The sequence below is a fragment of the Buteo buteo genome, chromosome 21 (assembly GCF_964188355.1).
Source record: "Buteo buteo chromosome 21, bButBut1.hap1.1, whole genome shotgun sequence".
NCBI lineage: Eukaryota > Metazoa > Chordata > Aves > Accipitriformes > Accipitridae > Buteo > Buteo buteo.
In genome coordinates this window covers 11,347,118-11,373,290 of record NC_134191.1, presented here as the reverse complement: position 1 = coordinate 11,373,290, position 26,173 = coordinate 11,347,118, and the positions used below count along the sequence as shown (strand labels likewise).

At 47.1% G+C, this 26,173-nt stretch overlaps 1 protein-coding gene across 1 annotated transcript in view; it reads left to right on the top strand.

Moving 5' to 3' along the window:
• The window catches only part of PLXNB1 (plexin B1), an 80,018-nt gene extending 54,186 nt beyond the window's left edge, over nt 1-25,832 (top strand). The window contains exons 13-38 of the mRNA XM_075052715.1: nt 389-511; nt 1,512-1,605; nt 1,865-2,031; nt 3,086-3,237; nt 5,153-5,258; nt 6,894-7,030; nt 7,668-7,844; nt 8,042-8,210; nt 9,337-9,579; nt 10,965-11,141; nt 11,482-11,630; nt 12,001-12,101; nt 12,930-13,147; nt 13,339-13,517; nt 14,248-14,314; nt 14,875-15,021; nt 15,361-15,538; nt 16,428-16,531; nt 17,205-17,289; nt 18,006-18,172; nt 19,229-19,389; nt 19,635-19,782; nt 20,496-20,560; nt 20,651-20,726; nt 21,116-21,190; nt 21,744-25,832. Of these exons, the coding sequence (XP_074908816.1) occupies nt 389-511; nt 1,512-1,605; nt 1,865-2,031; nt 3,086-3,237; nt 5,153-5,258; nt 6,894-7,030; nt 7,668-7,844; nt 8,042-8,210; nt 9,337-9,579; nt 10,965-11,141; nt 11,482-11,630; nt 12,001-12,101; nt 12,930-13,147; nt 13,339-13,517; nt 14,248-14,314; nt 14,875-15,021; nt 15,361-15,538; nt 16,428-16,531; nt 17,205-17,289; nt 18,006-18,172; nt 19,229-19,389; nt 19,635-19,782; nt 20,496-20,560; nt 20,651-20,726; nt 21,116-21,190; nt 21,744-21,848 (3,570 nt within the window). The 3' untranslated portion in view covers nt 21,849-25,832. The remainder of the gene's footprint in view (nt 1-388; nt 512-1,511; nt 1,606-1,864; nt 2,032-3,085; nt 3,238-5,152; nt 5,259-6,893; nt 7,031-7,667; nt 7,845-8,041; nt 8,211-9,336; nt 9,580-10,964; nt 11,142-11,481; nt 11,631-12,000; nt 12,102-12,929; nt 13,148-13,338; nt 13,518-14,247; nt 14,315-14,874; nt 15,022-15,360; nt 15,539-16,427; nt 16,532-17,204; nt 17,290-18,005; nt 18,173-19,228; nt 19,390-19,634; nt 19,783-20,495; nt 20,561-20,650; nt 20,727-21,115; nt 21,191-21,743) is intronic.
• Nucleotides 25,833-26,173: the final 341 nt, after the last annotated feature.

The window sequence follows — 26,173 nt, the reverse complement described above, 5'->3', positions numbered from 1 at the left end:
TTAAGGTGCCCTGCCCTAATCTGTGTACTCTAGTCTTCATTTCCAAGCTAGTGTTTCACAGAGACATGCAGGCATAACTTTCACAGTCCTGCTGGTTTTTCTTTAATTCTTCCTGCTGTGCTGAGTTGTCCCCACACTGACATCAATGTGCTCCCTTCTAGGTGTTTTGTTTTGTATTGGCTTACCTTTCATACATGGAGGCAGTGACAGCATAGGGAGCCCTTGAATATAGCATAGAGTTGGCATAATAAGGGAATGAGAGGAACACACTGTTTGCACAGTAAGTGGCTTGGTAAAAGATACTGAATTGGAGAGGCGGGAGTACACTGTTGTGTAGCAGGAAGCTCCATATAGTTGAGAAATGGTGCCATGTGTACCTTCTCTGCAGGACCAGCAGCGGGACTATGAGTGTGTCTTGAATTTGGAGGGGAGAACAGTGGTGATGGATGCTTATGTGGAAGGAGAAGAAACAAACCAGTCCCTCTGTTATATCACCTGCCAGATGAACCAGGTGAGTGCTCAGAATATGATGCCATTTCAGAGTTCACACTGGTGCTGTTTTTGCTCAGCAAAACAGCAGTCTGGAAGGCAAGCTCTTTGGGGAAAAGAGCATGCTTTGCAAAAGTATTTGTAGAATATTTAGCACTATGGGGCCCTCATCTGTGATGCTCTGCCTGGTGCTACTGGTATCTTCAACTTGCAGAAAGATTGTGCAGTCTGAGCCACACGACCCATTGCTGCGTTTTCTGTAGTACGGGATGATGCCATCTCCAAATCACCACTCATTGCAACTTGCCAGGACAGTGCCACTTCTGCTTTAGCTTGAGGCACTGTTGTTCACGGCTAGCTGGATCATAACTTGTTCTGTGATGGTGCTTCTTTTGTGAAAAGAAAAATGCTATTAATACCGATGTTGTTCTTAGTGGTGGAAGCTAGCCTGTGGAATGTAAGATCAACAGGCAAAATTAAAACAGCCACGTACATTTCTGGATGATGTGTGGATTTTACTTAGGGCAAGATTTGCAAGCAGAGGCGATATTTTTAGTTCACTAACTCATATAATTAAGGGAGAGGAACATAGGCTCTTGTGCACATGAGCCCTGTGGACCAATTGTAATCCTACATCTTCAGCTCTACTGAAATTGCAGAAATGCCAGCTTGAGCAGTTTCCTGAGCAGATGGCTTGTAGATAGGGATTAGCCATTTAGGAATGCAGTTAGGAAGTTAGACAAGTATTGTTGTGAGCACACATTTGTTTTCAATGTTCATCCTAGTGTACCAATGCCTGCTACTCTTTCCAGAGCAGAATTGTGACTGTGTGAACCAGTGAGAACAGGCCTGTGCTGCCACTGCCACAGCTAATGCTGCCTTGTCTGCATTGACGGGAAGCTCCGTGTAGGCTTTATGTGCCAGTGCATTATGCAGGATGGATGCTGATGCTTTTTGCTTATTCAGCTGGCTTGTTTGTGCCTCTATTAAGTCCTTTGTCTTGATGGTCTTTGTCTTTGCAGTACAGTTACACAGCGCCTCAACTTGAATTCAACGCTGTGGTGTTTGTGCAGAGGGGACAAAACCTTCGAGTGGACAGTGCTGCAGACCTTCACGGTAGGAGTGCAACACCTCCCCAGCAAAAAGACAGCAGATGAGAATTGAGAGCAGGAAGAGATTTGAGAAATCCTTGAATGAGGCTTTTTGCATCTGTAGTAGTCCTGTCACAGGGAAACTAAGGAAAACATACAGGCTGATTTCTGTTGCTTGTCAGGGGAGGGAGGAGGAGAGGTTCTGTGCAAGATGCCAAGTTGCTGGATTGTTCTGCGCCCTAGGGGGTGTTTGCCAGATCACTCTGAATTTTTCTCCTTTGCAGTGACTTTTTACAACTGCTCTGTGGGACACACTGATTGTAGCCGCTGCCAAACAGCTGACTCAAAGTACAACTGTGTGTGGTGTGGAGGTGACAACCCAAGCTGTATCTTCAGGGGCTCCTGCAAGGAAGAGATAGAAGACCTGTGTCCAGCACCTCTCATTCACTCTGTGAGTAACTTGCTCACTAGTGTACTGCACCCGGGGCAAGGAGGGCTCCATTCTCCAGTTGAAATCAAAGGGCTGTGTGTACTCAGAGTGCAAACAGTGCAGCTCAATAATACATGGCCGTCTGAAGAGCAAGTTAGTCCTATTCTACTGTGATCCTTCGGTGTTGAGAGGATGCTAGACTTTTGCACTGGGCTTTCAGTTTGCTGATAGAGAACAGTGGGGAAAGATGCATTTGTATCTCATGTGAGCTGAAACTGGCACGCCAGAAGCAGCAGAATCATTCAGGAGCTGGGAAAGGGTCCACAGATTGGATCCTCCAACTGTCCCGAGCCAGACCCTGAAACAGGTTGGCCCAACTGAGTCTGGGGCAAAGGAGGGCAAAACCTAATGATAACAGCAGAGCAAGGATCGGAAAGGCATGACAGGTTACTGGAATTAATTATTTTTGTCTGTTTATTTTAAATGTTTCTTGCTAACTGCCACATGACAAGTGTCTGTAGCCATGTGTCCCTTTTGCTGTCAGCTTGTCCTCCCTCTGGTGGCACACAAGTTCCACGTGCTGCATCTTGTCTTAGTTTATCTTGGATGCTGCTCAGGGACAGAGCTTTGACGTTTGTGCAGCATGCAATTCATTGTCGTACTGATGCTGAGCGGGGAATGGTGCTTGCTGCTTCAATACTAGTAACATGTATTGGCTTGTGCATTCCCACTCTTCAGCAGAAATGTCCTGTGGAGTGGTCAGCATGTTGATGAGAAGGCAAAGCAGGCAGTCCTTGCCTTAGGAGTCTGTAGTAATTACCACCTCTGGGGGGGGACTGCTGGCAACAGTGAGGTATGGGAAAGAAGGCTCCAACTGTGGTGTTCTTCATGGCCTTTCTTCTGATGAGGCTGCAACCTGGTACTAGTCCAAGCCAATAAAAGGAATCCATAGCAGTGACCTGACCAGGCAGAGTTTGTAATGGGGCAGTTGAAGGGCCCTGTGCTGTAGATCGGTTGCCAGACTGCAGAGGTCTGAGATACTGTGACATTTACACATGCGCGGATGTCTTTGCAGGTGTACCCCCTGTCTGGACCAGTGGAAGGTGGCACTAGAATCACCATCACTGGCTCAAACCTCGGGCAGAAACATCAAGACATTGCAGAAACTGTCACTGTTGCAGGAATTCCCTGTGCCGTAGATGCTCAAGAGTATGAGATCTCTAGCAGGTAGAGTATCTGTGAAACCTCCTCCCAGAGGCAGGCGCTGGCTTTTCCCTTGGCTGCTGACACCAGCCTGAGATGTCATTGCGTTTGCTGTAGCAGGTATTGAGTCTTGCCCATTCCCCAGGGAGTGCCCCTGAGTAAGGTCACACTGATCAATTACTCAGGCAGTGACCTTAGAGAGATAAGGTTGTGTACAAGGCGATGGCCATATACAAGTGCTGCCACATACCGACCATGCTGCCAGTACAGAGCCCACAGGCCAGCCAGATCAGGGAGTCACAGGCTTGAAACCATGCAGTTTCATAGGTGTCTCTCCCAGCCACAGGGTGATTTCAATAAAGCAATGGACATGGCTTGTGCAAGTGTCACTGCCAGGAAAATATCCTGACCATGTTAACACAGGGTGAGGATGGGAACGTGTGGTTGGAGGTACGGCACAGATTCTTGCCTCTGCTTGAGTGGGCACACACCTAGACTGTCATTCTTCACTTGCCAGCCAGACCTCCACCTCCCAGGAACAAACCTAATGAAAGGACCCTCTCAATCAGGGACAGACCAAGGAGTCCTGGTGGGTCCTGTGCCACTATTCTGGTGGCTAGGAATGCCTGGCAGGTCACACAATGCTTGTAAAAGTAGTGGCTGGGAGGAGGGTGAGAAGCAGAAAGACCTGTCCTGCTGAATCCAGCTAATGTCAGTGATAGAGAAGAGGGTAGCTGGTGTGTCTGGCTAGGGCAGGACCATATAACAAGGCAGCGTAGTCAGGACTTGAGAGGTGTGACTGGGGAGTAGCTAGGAAGCAAGGAAAAAGGAATATTTGTGTAGTTGGCCTATGGCAGGGCAGGTAGGTGGGAGCCTTGGACAAGGGAGAGAGAGGAGCCAAGCAACCAGCAGGAGAAGAGGAGAGCAATTGTGAGTAACCTCTCATCAGAGCTATCACAAACCCATTTTTCCATTCCATGGTAGCAGTAGTTGTAGCACCCTTCCCTTTGGCAGCCAGGTAAGATCCTGCTGGGAAATGGCCTGCTGTGTTGAGCTGTGTTGTCCTGTCTGTGCGCCTTGTTTGTCTGGATCCATCTGCTTTCTGTTTTCATCCTAGAATTAGAGCATAATCTTTCTGGGATTAGCACTGTCTTTGTTCTGTATCTGTAAATCACCTGGCATCACAGGGTCCTGGCTTGGGACTGCACTGCCTAAGTTCAAATTCCTGAGCCTTTTTGGTTGAGGGGATATAGCTGTGAACCTGGAACCCACTCCTGAGCAAGGCCCAGACAAAATTAATCTCCTACTGTGTAGGAAGGCTGTGAAGTCTCCTGCAGAGTAGTTTTTCTGTTAGCAAGCCAGTGCTGTAACAGAGGATTCCTTGCTGCCCTGATCTAAGTACAACCTGACTTTTCACCTTGTGAGCATCTCCTGTACCAAATTATGTCTGGAAACAGGGCTGGGAAGAATGGGTGGTGCAGATCAGGGGAACTGGCTGGTCCTAGAGGCCACTGGCTGAAGACTAGTGCCCATTAAACACAGAGTCTTGAGTTTTCTTCTGCATCAGACACAGCACTGATGTGTGGATTGACTGCTGCTAGCCTGGAGTCCCTTTGGATGTGACTGATTTGATCAGCTCTGAGCAATAGCAGAGTTCTTGGACTATTCGTGTATCTGTGATACAGTGGGCTTCATCCTGTCTGTCCCAGAAAGAATAATCTTGGATAGGATGGGCCTCTTTGGAACCACCCCCTGCTTTTTTCTGCTGCACCTAATCCAGCTTTTAAAGGTGTTTTTCAATGTTCGGTTGTATATTCTGAGCATGTGATAAGGCTGAAAGAAGGGAGCTGTGGTTGCTAGATGGTTTTAGGACGTGATGCAAAGGATACAGCTCATCTGCTCTTCCATGGTGTGACACTGTTCTTGGATTGCCCTGCAGTATCGTATGTGTCACTGGTGGGAGCTGGACAGAGAGATTTGGGCATATTGTGGTGGAAGTACCTGGAGGAGGACGTGGAGTTTCGGGGCATATTTTCACCTATCAGGTAACGTAACTATTGCTTCTTTAATACCTCTCCCTGTTCTTCCAGTACCTCTGCTAAATGGCTGTCTATTGCAATGAACTTATGGGACTCTACCAACCACTTGCTGCTGGTATTTTTATCTGATTTTTCTGGTGTTTGTATTGTGTGGTGGTTTTGGGGGGAGGGGGCTGTTTTAAGTTTTTTCTTCCCCCCACCCCCTTAGATTATAAGAACAGCTGTGCTGTTTCCGTAGTCTAGTAATATTTATTTTTTTTACAATGGTAACTCTTACATGCTTGAAGAAAGAGGAAAAATACAGGGTACCTTTCTGATTTGGAGATTTTTTTTATTGATTACAATTTACTAAGACTTCTGGCTTTCCTTTTATTAATTTGCAAATTGCTGCTTGAACACACTTTTAGCTTCTGACCTTCAGCAGCTAGTGGCAGTAAGTCCAAAGTTACTGTGCATCGAATGGAGAAAAGTTTCCTATTATTTTTAAACACGTTTCTGATAACTTTTTAAAATCTTAAACCCAGCAACTATGAATACTGTTTAAGTAGGTTTTAGGTGCAATTACTTGCTTTTCATCCTTGCTGTGCAACTTACAAGTTTTGTACCTAGTTGCATGTCTCCCTCTCCCATCAGAAGGGGAAAGACATGCCTGAAAAGTCTTAGGCTGTTCCTTTTTTGGCTGTATAGAACCATTTTATATACTGGATTATGCTTGTTGCTCTTCTCTTGGTTTTGGCTCTGTTATCACCACTTTGAGGGGTCATGAGAACTGCGTACTATGTTCAAGGTGCAAGTGCAAAAGGCATTTTTACTGTGGCATAAAGATCTTTTTTCTTAATTCCCTTCCCAGTAATTCCTACCACTTAGTGTGTTTTTGTTGAGATCTGTGCTTACAGCTGGTAGAGTTGTTATAGGTACTAAAGCAGTCTTGAACGGGCAGGAGCTATTTTGAAATTCACAACTATGTACATATGGTTGGGTTGCTTTTTTGCTGTAGTGTCCCTGCTCCTTCTCACTTCATCTGTCTTGTTTTTCATTTATCAGCAGTGACTTGTGCCACTCTGCCTGGTTCCTCTAAATTTTGCTGCAGCTCCTCAGTGGCACTAAGTTTTTGTTACTCTGAATAATTCATCAAATTTCATTTCCCCTTTCCAGGTCACCTACAACTATGTTCAACAGCACAGGTCTCAATATAAATTCTTAAGGCTCCCTGCTGGTAATCTCCTCATCTACTAGGCAAACAGACAATTTATTTGCTACCTTGTTTTTCCTAACCTGAGTTATTAATCCAGTTACTGATCTGAACAATCCCTTTGAACTGTTAATCCTAGGGTTTGTGTGTGAGGCTCACAGCTCTGCTGTTTGCAGCATACATCTGACTTTTGCAGTCTGTGGAAAGACTGGTCCCCGATTTGTGGTTTTTGCTGGTGTGATTGATCCCTCCTCTGTTGCTTCTGCTCCGTAAGATAGCTGCTGGAGTCTAGCTGAGGCCTGTCTGTGATTGGGATCTATAGCTTCTATTTTCAGAGCACTGGAGGTCACTGAACATGTTCTGCTGTTTTCTTTCCTTGCCTTATCTTTTGAGGTTCGTGTCACTCACCTGCCTTTTTTTTTTTTTTTTTTTTCTTCCTCCTCTTCTAGAACCCAGAGCTGAAATCCATTATTCCAACTCAGGGCCCCAAAGCCGGAGGAACCTGTCTTACCCTTCTGGGCTCAAAGCTGCTGACTGGGCATCCTAGTGAGATCAGTGTCCTGCTTGGAGACCTCCCTTGCCACATGTAAGATCACAGCCTGCCAATGTGCTGGCTGTACACTGCCCTGAGTCCTTCCCAGAGCCCTGCAGGGCATGATGCTGCTTGGCTCAGCCCTTAGCACAGGCTGTTGGAGCTCTGCTTTCATCTGTGGTCCAGGAGATCCTCCCCTTGAGGGTCACAGCAGCAATCTCAACCATCTTACATTCCTGCCCTTGTTCCCTTGGGCATGAACAATGCTACATGGCCTCTGTTCTGCATGTCTCTTGGCAGGACTATAACTCATCCTGGCAGCTCTGCTTTTGCTGATGGAGAACTGCAGTTGGCTCCTGCAGACTAACACTAAGAGCTGCTCATTCTCTTGCTTCCTGGGACACATAACACCTGACAGCACCGCTGGTGAGAAGGTGCAAATGCCTTGGTAGCATGCTTCCAGTCTCTTCAGTCTGGATAGTGGCTGTACCTGCTTTTTGTCCACATGCTGCTGACTGACAACTGCCCAACAATTACTGCTTGCTTAGAGAAGGCACAAGACCTTTCAGCATTAAGTTTAGGAAAATACCAGAAGTTTGCAGACTGTCTGCAAAGAGTAAGGCGTAGTACTATAAAATCTGTCTCTGCAGTGGCCATGTTAATCCCTTGTTCTCTCTTCTGTCTCTCCAAGACTCTCTGAGATGACGGAGGATCAGCTGGCATGCCAGACGAGTCCCAGCAATGTGTCCGCAGAACTCCCAGTCACTATCAAATATGGGGACCAAGAGCGGAGACTAGAAGGATCCCTCTTCAGATATACTCTGGATCCCAACATCACTTTTGCAGAGCCACCTAAAAGCTTCCTCAGGTAGAAAGACTGAGTGCACCTTCCCCAGGGCTGTGTGCTGAGGCAGGTACTACAGCACCAATGGCATCTGTTCGTTGAGTTGTACTTTGGAGTAAAGCCAGACTTGTAGGAAGGAGCATAAGCAGAAGGGTGGGAGCATGGGTAAGACAGAGCTAATGAATAACAGGTGCGTGAGATCATCTACTTTTCTCTTTCAGTGGAGGGAGAGTGCTCAGAGTTCATGGATACAACTTGGATGTTGTACAGAAACCAAAGATCCGAGTTACAGTTTCTCCATCTGAACGCCGTCGCCGAGGACTGGGACGATGGCGCAGAATCATCCCAGACACTGAGTGCCCTGAGGATGCTCTGTGCAGTGTCCAGCAGGTAGCATGTGGAGCTGAGGGTGCATAAGAGTTGATGTGTTGCTCTGGAGAGGTGGACTTTCTGTCCCTAGGGCCTTTCCCCCCGTTTGCTGTTATCTGCTTGGATTGTACCAACAATCTTGGCCAATTGAAAGTGTTCTCTGCCAGACTAAGAGGTTAAGCACTTTCACAAACATTTCCATGAGCTGGGTCTGCCTCTGCTTGGCGATGTGCAGGACTTGAGATGTGAGACAGAAACAACAGGGCAGCAGCGTAGAGATAAATCTGCAGCTCAGCCAGAGTTTGTGTAGCTTGGCATGTCCATGCTCCAGACTCTTCCTTTTGTATAGCTAAGTCCATATCTATAGTCCCTGGGCTCTCTTTCACTCTGAGATATAAGAACAGGCAGAATTCAGTGAAATTACCGGTTCCACCAGCATTTTCTGCTCTCCTGCTGCCAGTGTCCTGAGATGGGTCACTACAGAGGTATTGATGTGATCATCAAGGTCAAAAGCATGCAGCAGAATTTGCAGAGGTGGAGGTTGTTTGGCAGCCGAAGTACGGGAAGGATTTATATTATTAGTGCAAATGATGGAGGGCTTCCTGTACATAAACTGGGAGAATATGCTTCTGATGCACATGTATCAATAATAGCTGGTTTTACCCATGTTCTTAGGAAGGCAATTGTGGCTGTAGGGGAGGAAAAAAAAAATTTTACTCTAATATTTTCACCAAATGTATAAAACAGATCCAACCAGGTGAAGGAACACTTCTTTCAGAGAAGCATTCAGGCTAGGAAATCAGCCTTGCATTGAAGGTCTTAGGTCCTGTTCTGTTAGAGCAGGGAGATCTAAAGCTGATGCCTCTCCAGAATTTGCTGCTGGGAGAATGTCAGAGCTGATTCCCACTGCTGAGATGTAGGTATTTGCAACAAAACTGGTGCTATGAAAACTTTCTTTAAACGAACATGGAGAATTCCTCAGGTCTTGGATTTTTCTCTCTACAATTAAGCAGAGTTCCTCTCACATTGCTCCAGATGAGAGGAATGCAGACTGGCCCCAGATTGCTCAGGGTTGGGAAGTATTGCAAAGCTGCAGGAGAAGCATTAGTGTTTCACTGCTGACGCTTTTTTTGCCTTTTGCATTTAGTTTGAAGAACCATGTCTTGTTAACTCCTCCTACCTCATCCTGTGCAAAACTCCAGCCATTAACCTGCTGTTGCGGAGTGTCCATATCAAACTGGAATTTATTCTGGATAACCTGAGCTTTGATTTCAACTCATTGCATCCCATGCCCTTCTCATATGAAGTCAACCCCATCCTAAAACCACTGAATGCTGAAGACCCTGCCAAACCATATCGTCACAAGCCAGGAAGCGTCATCTCTGTGGAGGTAACATAAAAACTATCTGGAAGTAATGTTCCTTGTACAAGGTTGTTTCTAACCTGAGTGTTTTAAATTGGTCCTGTGCAGCATCCGAGGTGTTAAAGCATTTGACAGGCTTACAACCTGTCACAGTACATCATCTTTGGCCTATGAGAAATGGTACATAAAAAGAGGGAAGAGAGTGCACCAAAAAAGCCTCTTGAGCCTATAAACCGTTGTTAAGGGCTTCATAGGGCTTGGGGAAACTTCCATACTTTTTTTATTTTTAATCCTAATAAACTATTTGTATATGAGATATTAGTACTAAATAAGCCCCACATTCTATTCTCAGCTGCCAGCTTTTTCATAACTTCGTAAGATTCCTCTAGAAGTAACTTAGGAGTAAAAGAATCCTGGCAGTAGGAAAGACCTATTACTTGGTGGAGGTAGGAAAATCACTCTATAAAGATGATATGAAAGGGCAGAGTGGCTAATGTTTTTTCTGTACAGGCGAGAAAAAAAAAATCTGAGGTATTTTTGTATGGAAAGGTACTTTCTAGTCCAGTACTCATTAAGAAAGTTAATGGCTGCAGCTGGAGATGTACTTTCTCCACTTGCTCCTTTTTTGCACAAGTAAAAACTGTGAGGATGTACTAGTCTAGAAATGACTAGACTGCTGTCATTGGTATTGAACGCATCTTGGAGAAGTAGGGCAATTTGAGAAGACTGAAGGAGAACTAACAAGATGCAAGCTTTCAAAGAGCAAGGAGGCTGATCTACCAACCTGTAAGGATACCTTGACAGAGCTCTGGGCAAAAGCATGAAAATGCTGCTGCAGCATTCAGCTTAGGAAGCATTAAAGCATAAAAATGTAATTAACATCAGTCAGCATGGTTTTATTAAAAAAAAAACAAAACAAAAAAAACAAAACCAAACCAAACTTAATCCCCCCAAATTAAAGCAAATTTGTGTACCAGATAAGAACAACAGCATAAATGTGTTACACCTTTAAAAGGCATTGATTGACTCACCTGAGTGCTCAGGTTAACTGACATGAGACTGCCTTTTTAAATATATACACATTGTGTGTGTGTGTGTATATGCATATACACACAGAGTGAAGAGTTGAGCTTAGTTGTGCTGTGGCTGAAGAGCCTTAAGAAGACAGACTATTTATTACTGTACTTATGCAGCATGGTACAGGTCCTAAAGGTATAATCTAAAATGTATGCAAGTGAATTTTTTTAGCTTACAAAGTGAACTTCTGCAGCCAATTCAGACACGAGCCTAGTCAGAGAAGAAAAAAGGCTGCTTTCATCCTATGGTGTTGGTCTCCTCCATCTTCTCTGGAGCCATGGAAATGCAGAGTTGTTTTTTCCCTGACTGGATGTGCTGTTCCACACCTGTTCCAGGGGGAGAATCTAGATCTGGCCATTTCCAAGGATGAAGTTATGGCTATGATTGGGGAAGGAATCTGTGTGGTGAAGACACTAACAAGGAATCACCTCTACTGTGAGCCTCCATCTGAGCAGCCAGCTCCACGGCACCGTGCAAAGCGGGAGGGCACAGACTTGCTCCCAGAGTTCACGGTAGGGAATCAGCAGTACTGCAAGAAATCCTGTCATTTGTTAAAGCACAAGCAAGAAGCAGTGGTGGAGGCAGGGAGTGGGACGGGAAGTGGAGGAGAGGCAGAAGCCCTGGTGGGGATCAGGGGAGGTACCAGGGGTGGGAAGGAGCTGCTTTTTTCAACTCTACTCTTATGTGCCAAACATTGCCTGAAAGCAAACGGTATAGCTGGATTCAGGAGTTGTGCTGTGGGACAGCTTTGCTAGAGAGCTGTATACCACCCATACCCATTCTGGAGAAGCCCTATGGCTTTGCATTTCATTGCTGCACTGAGTTTACGTCATGGCACATGCTTTCTTACAGGTACAGATGGGAAACCTGAACTTCCTCCTGGGCCGAGTACAGTACGACACAGAAAGCCAGCTCACCTTCCCGCTGGAGGCACAGATTGGTTTGGGTGTTGGTGCGTCCTTTGTGGCACTGATTGTTCTGGTCATCGTCTTCATATACAGGTAAGAAACTCTGGCACTGTAAGTTCCTGTACAACATTATTCAGTGGATGTGGCCAAGCATATACATCTTGGGCCTAAACAAGGTCCCAGTTTTCTTTATTTTGTGCCAAATTCTGAGCCCCAGGTATTGTTGGATGTCTGAGGCATGTTGCATCTGCTGGGCACAGCCTGCACTATGGCTCATTCAGAGTCCACACCTAATGGGTGCTCCAAGAGACACATCTAGTTTACAGAACACTGTTTGGTATCCTGCAAAAGATATTCAGTAGAAATCACTTCAACACCAATTGTACTTTGACAGCAACACAACAGTTGGCAAGGACAATCCCTGGGCTGGGCCCACTGGGAACAATTCTGCTTCTTATTGCAGGAGGAAGAGCAAACAGGCTCTGAGGGATTACAAGAAAGTTCAAATCCAGCTGGAAAATCTAGAAACAAGTGTTCGGGACAGATGCAAAAAGGAATTCACAGGTCAGTCACTGAGCTCCTAGGTTCTCACGGCTTCAGGGAAGCTGGAAGAACCACTTTCAGCTCTGCCTCTCTTTCCATTCCTACGTACTTGTTTGGGTAGCTCAGAGCACGCAATAAGTTTATCCTGTGCCGGTGCATTGAAACATATAGCCAAATTCTTCCATTTTCAATTCTTCTCTTTAATTCAGAGCACAGTGATCTATACAGACCCCTCTGATTCTCCAGTTCATCCTCCAGACGCAGATGAAGAGCTAAAGGTCAAGACAGCACACTTGGAGAGATCTTAAGGACAGCTAGCCCAATCTTTGTGTAGGGCAAGCTGAATTACACCCCATATTCTGGGCCCACAAACCTTGTACTTCAGCTGCTTAGAGCAGTGAGCCCTTGTGTGGGAGACCTGGGGCCTTGAAACTGTGCAGGTGAATTGGACTGTAATGTCCAACTAATGTGGGAAGCAGTGAGGAGCAAGAGATCTAATACTCGGTCTCAAATGTAGATAATGCCTGTAACGATACATCTGTGCTGAACAATGGCTGCTTCTTTATAAAACTGGAAGCCAGCCCTTGACTATAAACAAGAATAATCACCAAATTCACCTTTTGGTTCCTCCTCAAGGCTGGAAGTTTCCTCATACAGTTTCTCCCAGTACCTAGTCTAGTTTTAAATGTTCTAGCAATGGGACCCCAACGTGCCTCTTTCTGATAGGAAACATCCTTCCTTTTCCTTAGTCCCATCCTGCTGGCCCCAAATTCCTGCACTCACCCCATGCTCTGTGCCATCAGTTGTGGGATCACGTAGTCAACCTCACGGGTATTTCCTTTTCCTCAGACCTGATGACTGAGATGATGGACCTCACAAGCGACCTTGTAGGCACAGGAATCCCCTTCTTGGACTACAAGTCCTACGCAGAGCGCATTTTTTTCCCGGGTCACCGTGAGTCACCACTGCAAAGGGACCTGGACATCCCAGAGTGCCGGCGGCAAACTGTGGAGCAGGGCTTGGTCCAGCTCTCCAACCTGCTCAACAGCAAGCTCTTCCTCACCAAGGTAATGTCCCTCTCTGCTTGCAGCCTGCTGTGGGGTCAGGGCCATGTCCCTGGCAGCTGGTGCCAGGAAGCAGGCAGTGTCTGTTAAAGTTCATTGCTGAATAGCTCCCTGCAGCACCGCGTCTTCTAAGAGCCAGTAGCCGTGACTGCCTTGTTTTCAGCAGGTTCACACACTCTTATCTCTCTCCCCAGTTCATCCACACTCTGGAAATCCAGCGCACTTTCTCTCCAAGAGATCGGGCCTATGTGGCATCATTGCTTACTGTGTCACTGCATGGGAAGCTGGAGTACTTCACTGACATCCTCAAAACACTCCTGAATGACCTTGTGGAGCAGTATGTGGCCAAGAACCCCAAGCTGATGCTGCGAAGGTGAGTGAGCCAGCCATGGCCCCACTGCTATCTACCTGAGGGGACAGAGCCTTTCTGTCCAGCTGGCAAGCTCTGAAACGCCTGTGAGTAGGATAATATCATGGCGTAGGCTGCAGCTGTAAGACCAGTGTGTGTCCAGACAACATGCATCAAACAGGAGGAAGCAGTAACAAAGATAGCTCTCTCTCCAGTCAGCAATTGGCAGGGAATATAGCAGGAAAGGTGTGAAATGAGTAGGAAGCTGAAGTTGCCCACCCCAAATTCCTCTTCTTTTGAAGCTGCTGTACATTAACTCACTTGTGTTCAGATGCTAGGGCTCTGCCAAGTCTGCTAATCTCACTTTGCTGTTTAGAGGTCCCTGGGCTCACTGTCATGCCATGTTTGGAAGCTAAACGGAAATATCTCCTGTGTTTAGATCCTCATTAGCCTCCTGTCAGGTCCATCCTTCTGATCTGAAAAAATTTCCCTTGGTGAGACCTACCAGAGGTTTTCCTCTGTCCCCTGCTTGGTTTTCTCTCTACTTCTGTAATTTGGTGCCTCCTTCAGGATGAAAAGTGCCTCAAATAAGTGGTATCAAAAGCATTAACCTTACTGGTCTCTAAAGTCCTTTTTTCCTCTCCCTTGATCCTGTCATTTAGTGTGTTCTTTTCTCAAGGAGAGTGATCTTTATCTCCAAATCCTTCCCTGCTCTGCACTCTATTCCTGTGACCAACCTCATGCTCTCTTTCAGGACAGAAACAGTGGTAGAGAAGCTGTTAACCAACTGGATGTCCATCTGCCTGTATGCGTTTGTGAGGGTGAGCTCTTTGTCCTTTTGTGGTGTAGAGGTGCCAAAAGAGGGGAGACAGCCACAGCTTTCCTTTGTGCCTCGCTCGGAGCTGAAATAATGCCATGAGTCATTCTGTATTTCAGGGTGGAGAACAAGAGAGTTGGGCTGTTCAGTGGGGACAGGGATGCTTAAATCGGCATTAATACTACTTATTGTTTCCAGGATGTCTCACCAGATCATGGAGGTCTCAGTGTAGCTCCTTTATCTTGAGACATGCTGGTCTGTGCATGGGGAGAACAGATTCTGATCTAATTCCTTTCCTGGAGAGAGGGTGGCAAGGAGAGTCTCTCAGATTAGCAATGCAGAGGCAGAGCAATGCCTTGGTCTTGTGCATCCACCTGGTAGTTGGCCCGTGCGCTTTCCCTGTGCGTGGAGCAGGAGCTGTCGGCAGAGGCTCTGTCTTTTGCCTGCTGTATCCTCAGTCCTGCTCCTCCTCTGCTAGGGTGTCTGTGTTTCCAAGGCATTGGGTTCTGCCGGGAGGAGCAAGCTGAATTTCTCTTGGGTGAAACTCCTTCCTTTCTGTGCCAGGATTCTGTTGGAGAGCCCCTTTACATGTTGTTTCGAGGAATCAAGCACCAAGTGGACAAAGGGCCAGTCGACTGGGTGACAGGGAAAGCCAAATATACCCTGAATGACAACCGCCTTTTGAGAGAGGACCTGGAGTACCGGACTCTGGTAAGCACCAAATCTTTTGTTGCCTCTGGGCTCTCTGGTGTGACAGGGCTGAATGTGTCTGCTCCCATTATTGAGGCAGAAGTGCAGCATCCTGCCACTGTCTCCTGGGAGCCAGATTTGGCACATCGAAGCCCTTCCCCAAAGCTGTTGAACTGGCTTCCAGCTCTTGACACAAGACTGAGAACATGGTGTTTAACATCTATGATGTTTTCTTTTCTGAAACTCTTCCAGTGAAAGGACTAGCTGTTAACTTGCCCTAATGCCAACCATCAAAGGTGTAAATGTGTCAGATGTAATCTTATCAGCTGAGTAGCTGTGACCTTTTCTTTTCTTCCCCAGACCTTAAATGCTTTGACACAAGCAGGAGCTGCTGCAGGAGGGGCAGAGGACTCTCAAGGGATTTCTGCAAAAGTGCTAGACTGTGACACCATAACACAGGTGAAGGAGAAAATCCTAGATCAGATCTATAAAGGGACGCCATACTGTCACCGACCAGACCCAGACACCCTGGACCTTGGTGAGCAGCCCTCCTTGGTGCCAAAACTGAGGAAGTGGAAGAGTGGTCATTTGCTGTCTGTGCACAGCACCCTGGCATGCGTGATGTTTGTCATTCTCTGCTGAGTGCGCAGAGTTACTGACCAATGATCTTGTACTCTGGCTGGACCCAACAAGGCATGATGCAGGGAAGAGGCTAATAGCAAGAGGCAGGGGTGGGAAAGAAGCAGTTGGGTCCAGCCCCTTCCATTTCATGGTGTTCTTTGCCAGACTTGGACCATGGCAATGGCTTGGGCAAGGGGACACAGGAGGAAAAAAAAAAAAAGCATGGAGAACATGTAGGAGGGGAGGATGATTTGAGTGCAGTGCAGAGATGCTATAGTCATAGGCTGGCTCTTCCTGCCAGTGAAGTCAACGGCAGCATCTCAGTAATGTATGTCAGAGAGGATTTTTGCCCACAGTGGTTAATGAAAGGTAGAACTCGCACTGCGAGGGAAACCACACAGTTTTTCATCTTCTTCATTCTTTGGCTGTTGCTGAATAGTGGTGACATTTATAGATGAGCAGGTACTGGGGGAATAGTAGCTAATAAGGACTATGGGTGCATATTTGTGGTTTGAATCACCTGCTTGAAGAGTCACAATCTGACAGAATTTGTAGGAACTTGATGAGTGGAACCTGGGAGGCCATGAGTGCACCTGTCCCTGTGCTCAGAGAGACTGTCCTGTGACTGCAGGACTCAGCATTGTTACAGGCACTTGCTCAGGTTATGTTGTCTGTGAAATAGCATGGGTAAAGGTTGAGGATCAGTGGGTGTGTAACAAGGTCAACCAGGTTGAAGCACAGAAGACTTCAGAGATGCCTCACATTAACAGTTTATCTTTTCATTTTCTCTGTTTTAATGGCTGTAGAGTGGAGATCAGGGCTGGCAGGTCATCTGATACTGTCTGATGAGGATGTGACATCTGTTGTTCAAGGAACTTGGAAACGCCTGAACACTCTTCAGCATTACAAGGTCAGAAATCAGTCTACTGTTGCCTTGTCTCTCCTCTCATCTTCTACACTCTGTTATGTTCTATCTGTGGCTCTGGCTCCTGGCAGATCACTGTCAAACAGTTGGAGCTTTCTTACAGCAGCATATTCAAATTAAGTCAGTGCCATGGCCTGTACTCTGACTTCAACAAGCATAGTTCCCTCCTTAACCTGTACCTGAGATGTGGGCATATGTAGAGCTTGGAAGGAGACGTACAAGTTCATGCCCGGTGGCTGTTGCAATGAAGGCGATGCTGCTGGATCTGTTAATGTTCCAGTCCAAATCAGTTAGTAGGTGATGGCACACTGATCTGTGAAGTAGCTTCTAAGAATGGAAAGAGGGGTTTTTTAACTACCTTGCACCAATGTGTCAGATCTTGCACCAATACGTCATACCTTGCTGCAACATGTTCTAGCTGTGAATGACCTCGGTCCCTGAGTATTACCATCTTCATTGTACTTTGCACATTAGTTTTTTAATTGGTACAAACAAGATTCTCCCACCATCAGGAAAGAGAGTGACAGTGCCCCAAAATCTCTGTTTCTGTCCCTATTTCTAGTAACGGTATAGTCTGTTTTGGTCTACAAGCACTTGCCTGTTGTGCTGATGAGAAACATGCCGTTTGTTCTGAATGTTGATTTTCGCTTGTGTGCAGGTGCCTGATGGAGCAACAGTAGCACTGGTCCCACGCCTGACCAAGCACATCCATAGAGAGAATCAGGATTACATCCCAGGAGAGAGTGAGTCTGATATCATGTTCTCAAAAATTATTTTATAGCACTTGCCAGTTAGTGGGACAAGTCTCTTGCCATAGCCCCAGCTCTATGCTGCTAGAGAAGGCTGATACATGATTTGGACCCTCATAGGATAGTCAGGAAAATGAAAGCTTGAGCAGGTGAGATGAAATGCAGAAGAGTGTAAAAGCAGAGGAAAAGCTAGGCTGGGCATGAAAATGCAGGATAAGCACAATTCTCTAGTTCTGACTCTAGGGCTGAGTGCAGTCTGCAACTTAGAGGAATCTTAATACCCTCAGGGGCTGAGGGTGGTGATGGGGATGCCAGGCAGTTACCTTACTGCTGGGCAGAGTGAACAGCTCCATGGATACTTTGGTGGTGTGAGGGACAATAGCCACAGGCTGCAGCTTAACAGGTTCAAACTGGATGTGGAAAAAAACCTTCTCCAGCAGAAGGGTGGTGCAGCCCTGGAACAGACCACTGGGGTAGTGGGGGATCTCTGGGGAAGTTTCCAAGACCTTGAAGGGTTTGGGTGGACAAAGGCAACCTGCTGTAGTGCTGGAAAGAGTTGTACTCTGCGCAGAAGGCTGGATAGAGGCCTCCAGAGGTTCATTCCTATTTGTGTTTCTATCATACTTGAAATCTTGCTTCTTTGGGGGTCACCTGGCCAAGCTGTACTGTGAGAGAACCGACACTCATCTGTAAACAATTGCTTGTTTTAGAAACACCAATGCTGGAGGATGCAGATGAAGGTGGGATCAAACTTTGGCACCTGGTAAAACCAACAGAAGAGCCAGAGCTTCCTAAACATCGGCGTGGGAGCTTAAGAGATCGGGAGCGAGCCAAGGCAATCCCAGAGATCTATCTGACACGTCTACTCTCAATGAAGGTGAGAAGCAGCACAGATTTTGTTGTCTTGCCTTCCTTCATATCCCCCAGCAGATTGCAGGGTTGTATATGAAGATCCCCTTTGCCTGGGTTGATACATGTGCTGGTTGCTTCTCCTCTGATCCCACCACTGCAGTGTCAAACTTCTACTAATGGGTTAAGTTTTGCAGAGCCTCTAGGAGAGTGAGAAGTGGTTTTATTCCTGTGTCCACCCCATGTCTGTCTTTGCGTGACCACAGAATAAAGCAGGTACCCTGTGCTTTGCAGCAGAGTTTCTTTGGCAGCAGCATCCACTGGGCTGCCCTGTCTGCTCATGTTCCACCTTACCCAGGGCCGAGAAGATAGGACTGACGTATCTGTTGCAAGTTACTTGCTGCAGCAAGATGATGCTAATAGTACACACCAGCCATGTACAGATTCAGCTGCAGTCATAAATCAGGCATAGTGCCTGCTCACATTCTCCTTTTTACTTTATTCCAGTGTCATTGTTAAAAAATTGACCCGGGAACTTGTCCCTCTGGTCTGTTAAGAAAGGATCAGCTTTTGGCATCCAGGTTCCCCAGCAATCCCCTGCTTGCAGTAGTACTGTTCCTCAAGGGACAGCCCAGGCACTTTGCCAGGCAGTGCCTGTGTTCTTCCCACATTTTCTGAACTTCCTCTTGCTGCTGAGCAAACCCCTTCTCCTTGTTCCAGTCTGGCTGAATATAGCTGCTGGCAGCCAGCAGTCCCCCTCCACTAGGCAGTCTCTACAGTTCAGTGCCACTCCATCGTGCTGCAAGCTCTCTCTCCAGTAGCAATCCCCTTTACCTGCAGTGACTCTGAGTACATCTGACTCCCCTCTGTGTTTTGCTTTGTTCGTGAGCTTCTCCCTGGCCTCTGTTCCAGAAACTGCTGGAGCCTCCTTTCTCCTTTTTCTGCTCCCTGCAGTGGAGGAGAGGTAGCTTTGGACTGCTGAGGGGAGTTTGCTGAGCAGAAGAGGGTAACCTCTCATCTCCCTGAGGCCTGGGCTCTCCGCTCTCCTCTGCCTGTGCTGACTGTCCTGCTCGGTTCTTCACAGGGCACTCTGCAGAAGTTTGTGGATGACCTGTTCCAGGTGATCCTCAGTACCAACCGCCCTGTCCCACTGGCAGTCAAATACTTCTTTGACCTGTTGGATGAGCAGGCAATACACTACGGGATCGCAGACCCTGAGACCATCCATATCTGGAAGACAAACAGGTATGGTGTTCCTGTGGGCCCTGGAGGAGGCATTGCTAAGCTGTCTAGAGCTGGTCACTTGCAAAGTGACAGCCACCTTTGCCTACTGAGGAGGAGCAAAATGGAGTGCAAGGCGGAAAAGCATGCTGTGAAAAGCTGTTTTTGCTGGGAGGGCAGAGCTGGGAGATGCAGTAATGTGCAGAACACCTTTCATGACTAGCTCCTACCTTTGCTGATACCCTGTTGTGCTTCTGTCTTCTCTGCAGCCTGCCCTTGCGGTTCTGGATCAACATCATCAAGAATCCCCAGTTTGTTTTTGATGTGCAGACATCAGATAATGTAGATGCCGTGCTCCTGGTCATTGCGCAGACCTTCATGGACTCCTGTACAATAGCTGACCATAAGTTAGGGCGGGTAAGTACAGAAGGAGAAGGGAGCATGGTTGGCACAGATAGTTGAGCAGCGCTGCCCCAGGAAGGCAATAATGTTTATGTAGCACCATTGGGACAGCAGGCCAGGCCCATCCTCGCTCCCATGCACCATTGGAGAGTGATGGGAACTCCTGGGAAGAGAGGAGGGAGGAGCTGATTTTGTTTAGCATACGGAAGAATTTGTTGAGGGGTGCTCTTTATTTACAGCTTATAGCTGCCTGGGGGACAGAGCTAAACTATAGCTGGCTGTGGCAGACAGTGTAAGTCACAGGATACATCTTGGGAGATTCAGGCTGGCCATTAGAAAAACTTTTTACCACCACTACTCACCCTGTGTTGAGGGTGGAACAGTCCTGCACAGCTCACCAGAGATGGGATGGGTGGATCTCTGGAGGATTTCAGAAATCAGCTATGCAAATCCATAGCCAATGTGATCTCACACTGGTGATCACCCAGGTCCAAGTGAAAGGCTGGACTAGGGATCCCAGAGGTCCCTTCACCAACACATCTCATGGTTCCTCAGACTGCATTACTAGAAGGGAGCCTGGTATTTGAAGTGCTTCTCCAGGCAGAGGACAAAAATTCCTGATCCTGAATGAATGACAGAAAATAGTGGTAATGGTGCTACCTGCTAAGGTTAGTCCACAGCATGATGAAGGAGCTTTTTGTAATCAATTCTGGTTTTGGATGTTCAAGGACTCTCCGATCAATAAGCTGCTCTATGCCAGGGACATTCCTCGCTACAAGCAGATGGTGGAAAGGTAAGCAATGAATGTGAGGAGTTGTAGTTTAAGCAGTAAGAGGGAGACTAGGAGGAACAGTACACTAATTGCCTGTATACCACTGTGTAGGTATTATGCGGACATTCGTCAGACCATCTCTGCCAGTGACCAGGAGATGAACTCTGCCCTGGCTGAGCTATCACGGGTAAATAAAATTGTTACAGAAGTCACCCTGGCCCCTCACCTGTGCATCTAAGAGAAAGCTAGTAATGCAAAGATGAGCTATTCCAGCTGAGTGTGCAGTTCTGCTCAGACATACTGACGGTTCCCAGTGGCTGCTCTGCCTTTGTGGCACCACTGGGAGGGCAAGGGTCTGCCCAGCTAGCACTGAAGAGAAAAGTGTAGTCAAGGATTCAGGGCAAGGAGTATATGTGATTTTTTTTTTTTTTTTTCCTTTGCTAGGAACTACGGTGAATTCCCTTTCCTGTTGCTTTGTGCAACAGGCACATTTCCCAATGAGTTGTGAGGGCACAGAATTTAGCAGAACAATTGTTAGGTGTCTCACGGTTTTGTCTAACTTCCTCTCTTATTCAGAATTACTCAGGTGACCTCAATTCCCTGGTGGCTCTACATGAATTGTACAAATACATCAATAAGTACTATGACCAGGTGAGTGTGTGTTTCCAGCAGGTATAAACATGTCCTCCTCCTTTTACCATCCAACCAAAAAAACTTCCAAAAATTAATAACTAAGAGCAGCCAGACTATTACAATGCTGTGTATTGTTTCATTGGCATGCGTAACTTCCATGTCGTAAGTTTGCTTTATTCTTATTAAAGAGGGAGGGAGGAAATCACAAAAAAGGACTTAGCTCTAACTTGGAGGCTGTTGGGATTTCATGTACCTTTCTTTTTCTTTTTTTGACTCTAGTATCCAAATAATCTACTTCAAAAATGAAATGCAGTTAGTTCAGATTCATTTACTAAAGATACCATTTTCAGATGAGAAGTTTAGCATTCTTTTTGCACTGTGAAGTTTACAAGTTATTAGTACGAATCTAGAATACTTATTTTGTGGTTAATTTGAGATTAATTACTACATACCCACTCTAGACTTGAGCACCCTAGATTCCAGCTTGGGGCTCTCCCCTGTGCACGGAGTTGAGCTGGTTGACAGTGTTGTGTGCTGGAGAAGGCTGCCAGTGAGCTCTGTCTCGTTGCAGATCATTACTGCCTTGGAAGAAGACCCAACAGCACAGAAGATGCAGCTCGGATATAGACTACAACAGATTGCAGCAGCTGTGGAGAATAAAGTCACAGATTTGTGACAGGTGTAGACAGACTGTTCTCCCCTGGCTGAATGGGGACAGTGCTTGTCCCAGCTATATGCAGGGTGTCCTGCTGCAATTGGAACCAGACTCTCCAAGGAACCCATGGGTGACATGAACAGGGATGGCCAAGGCAGTACGAAGTACAAGCGTCCTTGCATCTCAGAGAATATTTTTTTACAGTTTTTTTCTTTTTAAAAGCAAAACAAAACAAGAACTTTGGTTTTCCTCTGGCAGACTGTCAGGAGGACTACTCAGCTCGTTCCTACGGATGTTACGTGAATGTGCCAAGTTTCCAAACAACGTTGAAGAGCCAGGTGACAACGCTGACCACCATGTCTGTGGAGTCCTCGGCCTTGTACGGACACCCTTGCCAGTGCTGGGAGACTCCCCTGCTGCAGCGCTCACTTCAGCAGGGACGCAGGAAGCTTTCCACAGGCCGACAGCTGTGCCAACCTCTGTCCCCAGCTAGCGAGCACTCCTGCAGTATCCCACCCGAGAAACTTCCTTGCAGCAATGTCCCCACTGGTTCTGGGTGTTGGATGTAGAAAGGAGAGTGTGCGATGGCAAAGGTCTCTTGCTCCCCAGTGTTCTGGTCTCTGACAGCTCATGCGTGACACCTGCTTGGATGTAATGTGCTCACCAGCATGCGTGCTTCCCCAGGGGCCTACTGTAAATGGACAGCACTCCCCACCCTTTCCCTCAGGACAAATTCAGCATGTGAGAGTCGCTGCCTGGCTCGCCTCAGTCTTCACTGACCCACCTTGGGATCAGTCTTCCTGGTTCCTTGTGGTCAGCGGTTGCCCTGCTCTTTGGAAAAGCACAACAAATGCCTTGTGCCACTTCCCCTTCCTCTGGTGTCTAGCTGTTCTGCTGCTCTGAACTGGACTTGTAAATACCCTCAAAGTTAATGTATTTAAATGCTAAAGGAGAATGTTTAATTTTGTGGCTTTGAGACAAAGCTTTTCTTGGAGAAGTATCTCTGTGCACTTCTACTGACAAACGTCTGTCAGCACTGGAGCAAAGTTTTCTCCACTGCTTTGTCTGCAGGGATAACTCGTAGATGTCTCTGTCGTAACAGCAGCTTGCTTTTCCCCGCAGCTCAGTTCAAGGCTTAGCTGTGTGCTCCTCTGTTAGGCTTGCCTTACACCTTACTCACAGTTTCACTTCCCAAACTCTCCTGTTGTGGCACATAGAAGGGTTATTTGGTGAGCTGTGAACTCGAGGAAGCTGTGAAGCACAACTGTGTTGTTCCCAAGGAGCGTCAAGTGTCCTGCGAACGGGAATGATTCATGTGAGGAAGGAGAGGCTGGAGCAGGCACAAGTGCAGTTCGTTGCCAGCTGTCACTGGGCAGCTCCTCGCTGCTCCCTCCTCGGTTCCCGCGCCGTGTGAACAGAGTACTCTGCCCTTCTGGGAGCAAATTCCTATAAATAAGGGTGCCCTACTTGTTCTCATCCCCTGCTGCTAATTCCACACTGATGTCCTGCATGCCTGGGGCAGGTAGACAGGTCTGACTCCTCTGTCACTTCCCCGAGGTGGTGACTGTGCAGGCCAGGAGGGACCAGAGCTGAAACAGGGCAGGATCATGTCCCTACCTCTCTTTACATTGCATATAGCAGTAATTCCAGGCCTATCAGATCAGCCCTGTGGCTTTGTGTGAGTGCTGCACAGTTGCAAATCTGTTCTCTGAGCAATATAACAACGAGCTAATGCTGACCTCTCGCCCTAAATAGGCAGCTCTCTCCTGTGACCCTCTCTCAGCAGTATTCCCGGGTACTCTGTGTGCCCAGAGTACGGCCAACATCCCTATGCCACCTCCTGCTCCTGTCCTGTACAGAGCACCAGGCAAGCTGGCTGGCTGCTGCCAGGCAGAAAGGGGGGACAGAGTTCACCTCTCTTTCCCCAGGTGGGCGCCAGTTTGGGTCTCACTCCTACCTGACCACCCATTTCCATGAAACTTGTGGGAACTTAGCATCTCTGAAACCTCTGTCTTGATCAAATCTGATTAAACCAGCTCAAAAAAGCTGAGTGGAGGAAAGGACTGGCAGATGGGAAAGAGCAGATACAATGCATGTTAGTAAAGCCCATTCCCTTAGGTGATTCCTCGGTTTGAGGCAGATGCAGGTATAGTGGCAGAGTAACCTTGTCCCCTTGTGCGTTGACGGATGGACTTTCTGCCCCAGACAGCAAGGCGTAGTTTGTGGCCTCTCCAACTTGCTGAGTGTCTGCCAGGAGCCACAGGCTCTCTGCTGGATTTACGGCTCTGCAGACTGTTAATGTCTGCCCCTGGTTTTGCAGAATAATCTCTGCGCTTTCCCAGAACAGGGTGGCTTGGGGCTTAATTCTGAATCCACCTCACATTGGCAAAGGGAGGAGGACTTGGTGGCTCTCCTGGAACTGTAGGGACAGGAGTCCAGGTGTCTCTGCTGAGAGCGCAGCCTCTGCCAACGTGGCTGTAGGGTGAGTGGCCTCCACATCCTCTTAGCGTCTCAGTAGTGCTCCTGGATGTTGGAAATGATCGGCTTTCTCTGAGTGTACCTGTGAAAGTCTGCTTTTATTAGAGCAATAATCAAGACTTAAAAATAGAGCTAAATGTAAGTGATTGACTTATTTAATGTCTTGAGCTTGTCCTTGCATAGCTGGACAGGAGGCACTGCCCAGCGCAGGTGCAGTGAGGCTGGAAAGCTGGTAGTGCCCATCTCTTCCCATCCGTCTGTCCCTGGTGTTCTAGGTACCGGCATCCTCCTCCCCTGTGGACGCGCACTGAAGGCCCCTCGCTGGGATCAACTTGGGTGTTCATCCATGGCCTCTCTTCTCTCCGTCCGTGCCCCTCTCCTATGGCAAAATCCATTACTATGACAGGGTTCTGTTGCATTTAAATTTGCACAAAACAGGGTTTGTTATGAAATTCCCTATTGTGGGGAAGATTTATTTATTTATTTCTCGTCATCCTTCCAAGTTTCTTCCAGTCCCTGCCTGATTCCATGACCAGCTTTTCTAGCACTCCAGAGATGGACTTTCCTTCTCAAGGATGGAGAATCCTCTCTGGATGTTCCTGTTTTCTTACAGGTAGCAAGTTCTGTGGGCACCAGCTGAAAGTGCCCTGCCACGGCAACCGTTCCCCTTCTGCAAGACGTAAGTGCAGCAAGGGGATGTTGCTGCTTTAATCATATTCTTAGAAAGGTGATGTTCTTGAACAGCAGGCATTAAGATTTATTTAGTACCGCGGTCAGAGAAAGAAACTTGCTTCCACTGTGGTCTGGATGAAACACCGAGAACTGGTCAGTGTTAAGATAAATATCTGTTAGTGTATTTGAATGTGTTGGCATGGCTAAGAGCAGCTGGCACCCATGTGATGTAGATGTGAGAGTGCTTGCTTTCATCTGTCTGGTGGCAAATTTAGACTGTACCTGGAAGCTTTTTCTTTTCTTTTTCTCTTTTGTAGAAATGATGGCTAATTTTTTTTAATGAAAATAGGGGGTTCTCGGATGATGCTGCCTCGGTGGAATGCCATTTCTTTTTCAGGGTGTGCCCCGGTTGCAGCAAGATGCTGCTTTTTTGGTGCCTTTCTTGTCGGGATGATTCTTTTGGCTTCTAGAACACCCAGTGCGTTTGGTCTAATAGTCTTTCTCCCAGTCCTTTGTCCTGGTGACTCTGCCCTCTCCTCCTTGCCTTGTGACTTGGTGTCTCTCTGTCTGTTATGGTATGGCCTGACCTGCATTTATGCCTTGCCACACCTTGAGTTCTGCTCAGAGCACCTGAGGTACTGTCTTTCTCAAATTGGAATTAATAATTAATATAAAAAGCTTGAAAAAAATCTGAATTTTGTTACATAGTGTAATAACTGTTTGTAGATACTGTTCTGAGATGTAGGAATCTATTGGTGATATAAGAGGTTTTGTCTGTAAATAATCAGTTTAGAGTCCAAATGATTTTAATAAAGAGAATTCTTACACAATAATTCAATAAATTTTAATATACAACCTGCATGTCATAGCTGTGTTGCACGATGATGCAATTGCCCAGAATCTATTCGCCTCTTTTTCCTCCGAAGTGGAAGCTGTGTACTCCTGAGCACCAGGACCTGGGAGCAGTGCCAGGAGCGTGGGGCTTTTCCCTCCTGCCCCCTCCCCAGCCTGCCAGCTACCGCCTGCGTTTCTCTGAGATAACCTTGTGCCACCTTTGACTGATGGCTCCTACTTCGTGGTGCTTCTGCAGTTTCCAGAGCGTGAATAGGGGCATCTCCCTTCGCAGATATGTTTCAGCAGCTGGGAGTGGGGGCATGTGGTACCTTACCCCTCTGGTTGTGGTTTTCCACAGTGGG